General features: G+C 40.2%; 1 protein-coding gene across 1 annotated transcript; it reads right to left on the bottom strand.

Moving 5' to 3' along the window:
- Window positions 1–1192: 1192 nt before the first annotated feature.
- LOC138389858 (olfactory receptor 10J5) lies at window positions 1193–2203 on the bottom strand. The gene has a single exon (XM_069478512.1). The coding sequence runs from the start codon at window positions 2201–2203 to the stop codon at window positions 1274–1276; it is 930 nt and encodes a 309-aa protein (XP_069334613.1). The 3' UTR covers window positions 1193–1273.
- Window positions 2204–4026: the final 1823 nt, after the last annotated feature.

The raw sequence follows: 4026 nt of genomic DNA, 5'->3' as shown, positions 1-4026 counted from the left end.
TGCCTCAGCCTCCCAAGTAGCTGGGACTACAGGCATGTGCCACCATGCCTGGCTAATTTTTTCTATATATTTTTAGTTGTCTGGCTAATTTCTTTCTATTTTTAGTAGAGACGGGGTCTCACTCTTGCTCAGGCTGGTCTCGAACTCCTGACCTCGAGTGATCCTCCCACCTCGGCCTCCCAGAATGCTAGGATTACAGGTGTGAAATATTTTTAAAAAAGAAAGAAAACTGGAAAGTAATGGATAGGAACTGACCTGGAGGTGGAACAACAATGGGTGCCATAAGTGTGAAAACAAATGTTAGAAAGTGTCTTCCAGCTTTGTCTCAGAGTAGAGGAAAACTCTGGTGGGAAGATCTATATAACATCTCACAAATTTCCCCATTAAGGATATAAAGCAACATAGCATGGTTATGTTTATTCTGATATGAATAAGTATCTGGAGGAGTATGATGTTTGCACTGTTTACTGAGAGAATGGAAGTTAATGGCATTTATCTTGGACCCTGGAATTAGTACAACCAAAACCTAACACAACTTCAGTGCTATTGCAGCTACTATATATAAATCAAAAATCTAAAATGTTTCCAGAGGTTTGAGAAGAGTCTTTATGAAAAAGTGCATCTGGATAAAAATGCAGTTACAGAGAAAAGCCACTAATGTATCTTCTCCTTGCTTAGCCTCTAGAGAACAGCAAAGATTTTTGCCTTGATTTCACAGAAGGAAGGAATACACATAGAAATGAATACCATTTAAGGAGCTAATTTGGCTAGATAATAAAAGAAGGACCCTTTCTTGCAAAGCTGTTCATTTTTCAATTAGCAAGAATTAAGGAAACCCTTTCTAAAATGACTATTGCAGGGAACATGATTTAACTCCTGAGAATGAAAGCTTTCTCTTTTGTATAGGAACAGAGAAATGAAAGCTGCTGCTCATTTTCCCCATACCCCTGCCACCTAAGTTCCCATTGCCTCTTCTCCATGTCCCCTTCCCAGACTAAGTCAAGGATTCGACTATTAGAGAGTTCAGATAAAATGGGGCCCCCAAAAGATTCAAAACCAAAATCCTCAAGTACAGAAACAAGTAGTTTTAGTCCGACTTGGAATGACTCTTGTGTTTGGTTACAAAATTTACCAGAGCAGAAACCCTACTTTCTACCATCCTTAGAACATTAAAAAGAAAAGCATTTCTACTCTCTGACATTATGCTCAACAAACATTGTATTTGATGAACGTGTGCATTGTGACATCTTTGTGAATAAAATGATTTAACCTGTTAAGAAATGTTTCTGCCCACAACTCTGTGCAGTGCATCTTTGACCTCCTTGTTCCTCAGACTATAAACAACAGGGTTCAAAAGGGGCGTGATGATGGTGTAGGTCACAGAGAGAAGAAGGTCTTTTTCTACTGAACTTTCTGACTTGGGCTTGAGATAGGCAACGGAGGCACAGCCATTGTGGACAATGACCACAGTAAGGTGGGAGGCACAGGTGGCAAAGGTCTTCTTCCTGCCCTCAGCTGAGGCAATTTTAAGGATGGAGGAGATGATGAGGACATAGGAGATGAATATCAGGCCTATGGGCACAAAAATCACAAATGAACTTACACCGTAATTGATTATCTCATTGATAGTGGTGTCAATGCAAGAAAGTTTCATGACTGGGTAAATGTCACAGAAGAAGTGGTCCACCACTGTGCCACAGAAGGGCAAATTGAACATGGCTGTCACATGGAGAACTGCCATAACCAGACCAGTGCCAAAGGACCCACATACCAACTGCGCACACATTCCTTTGCTCATGATGACCGTGTACCTCAGGGGCTTGCAGATGGCCACGTAGCGGTCATAGCCCATTGCTGTCAGCAGGAAGCAATTGTTGGTGGCCAAGATGACAAAAAAGAACATCTGGGATGCACAGCCTGCCAAAGAGATGGGCTGATAGTGAAAAATGAGACTGGAAAGCATCCGTGGGACAATAACCAGTGTGTACACTGTCTCTGAACTAGCCAGCATGCTCAGAAAGAAATACATGGGTGTGTGGAGATGATGGTCAATTCGGATGATGGTCACAATGATGATATTACCAGCCAGAGTTAAAATGTAGATGGTTAGGAAAACCACAAAGAGGGTTATCTGATGTTTTCCAAAGCTGGAGAATCCCAAGAAGATGAATTCTTTCACTTCTGTGAAGTTCTTTTTCTGCATTCTGTTATATCAGTGTCTGAAAGCAATAAAAAAAAGTCATCAATGGGAGGCTGAGGCAGGAGGATTGCTTGAGCCCAGGAGTTTGAGGTTGCTGTGAGCTAGGCTGATGCCATGGCACTCTAGCCTGGGCAACAGAGTGAGGCTCTGTCTCAAAAAAAAAAAAAAAAAAAAAGAAAGAAAGATGAAAGAAAGAAAGAGAAAGAAAGAAAGAAAGAGAGAAAGAAAGTCAGTCAGTCATCAATTAAAGTCCAGCAATTGGACTTTAAAGCAAGAGACAGTGATAGCTGAAGTGAGAAAGTGAACCCAATTCCTTTCTTTTTGTCCAGCATGCTCATGGATAGGATCCTTGCACACGAAGAGACAAACCTACTTGTGCTTCTTTGGCATGCAAACATAATGAACAATATCAATGCAGAGCAAACTATTTCCTGTGCATGAAGACTTCTGAGCACGTACACACCTCACAGACATCATAGTGATGTTAGGAAGAGAAAGGGGGCACCAAGGAGAAAATCATGCTCTGTGTCTCAACCAATATTGATATCCACCACTTAGACCCTTCTAACAAGGAAGAATGCTGGTGAAGTGGATGTTGAAAAAAACATAAAAATGAGTGTCTTCAGAAAAAATGGCAGTAAGTATTCAAGGAAGGCAAACTTTGAAAAGTGGTCACAAAGGGCTTTTTAGGCAGTGTTTCAGTTGAATTCTGAGTGTAGAAACTTGATTTCAGAGAGGTTATACTGTCCAAACATGTCATTTTACCCTCAAAGCAGAACAACTACAAAACATTTTCACTGCACTGAAAATGATCATTCAAGTCCCACCAAAAAATATTTTTTGCTAATTCCAGTAGTCCTTTTGAGTGAAGTCAGGAAGAGAGAATTATGATTGAGAAAACATGTTTAGTTTCCACTATAATAGTAAAGGATTGGGACAACTTGAGGTTTGGACGAGGGGATGTAAGCTCCTGGGTTGAGAGAGGAGGAGGAAAGTATCATCTAGCTGTTTGGAGCCCAACTGGCTTATCTATTTTATAAAATCTGGTGGACAGACAATTTGATATAATTACGGGAAGCAGGGACACTAGCCCCTTTTGTCAAAAAGCAAGTATATATAACTGGTATAAAGAAGATACATCTGATCCTGTGGTTCTCTATAGTGACAATCTCATTGTTCTCTCTTCATTTTAGAATTACTGAAATAAAATTTCTCTCCCACACTCTGCAATTCCCTGCAAGTTGGCTTGGCCATGTTCATGCCCATGAAATTGTTTGTTCAAATGTCACTGAAGAAGCCTCCTTTGCTAAAGCCATCAGACTTTTCTTATTCTTTTTTTTTTTCCTCATCCTTCTCTGCTTTGACACTTCTAACCCGTGCCTCATGGAAACATTCTCCGACCTTGGTTTCCATGACATCACACTGTGTTTCTCTCTTCCCAGCACTCATTTAGTTACCTCCCATGAATTTGTTTATTCTACCTATACTATAATCACATATGCTGTTCTCTGGTCAATCCTTGGCCCTTATTTTTTTCTCTCCATACTCTCCCTCTCAACTTTTTCTGTTATTATTTCTGTTGATTGCTCTTAAATCTCTATTTCCATCACCAATCATTTTCCCACATCTCCAACTTACCTCCCTCTTCACTTTTCTGTTTGTGTGCTTTGCAATCATAAAAAATTTTACATTTTTGAAAGCAAGCTAAACATCAACCTTTCTAATATCCAGAAAAAGCTCTCCATCTCAACTTTTCTGTCTTCCTCAAGGACCTTACCATTATTCCAGCCAATCAGGGTCAGCATTTTAGAGCCACATCTACTTTG

This window comes from Eulemur rufifrons, chromosome 8, assembly GCF_041146395.1.
Source record: "Eulemur rufifrons isolate Redbay chromosome 8, OSU_ERuf_1, whole genome shotgun sequence".
Lineage (NCBI taxonomy): Eukaryota > Metazoa > Chordata > Mammalia > Primates > Lemuridae > Eulemur > Eulemur rufifrons.
This window is presented reverse-complemented; position numbering and strand designations above follow the sequence as displayed.

Coding starts and splice junctions, on each gene's coding strand:
- LOC138389858 (XM_069478512.1), bottom strand. CDS start 2,203: ATGCAGAAAAAGAACTTCACAGAAGTGAAAGAATTCATCTTCTTGGGA.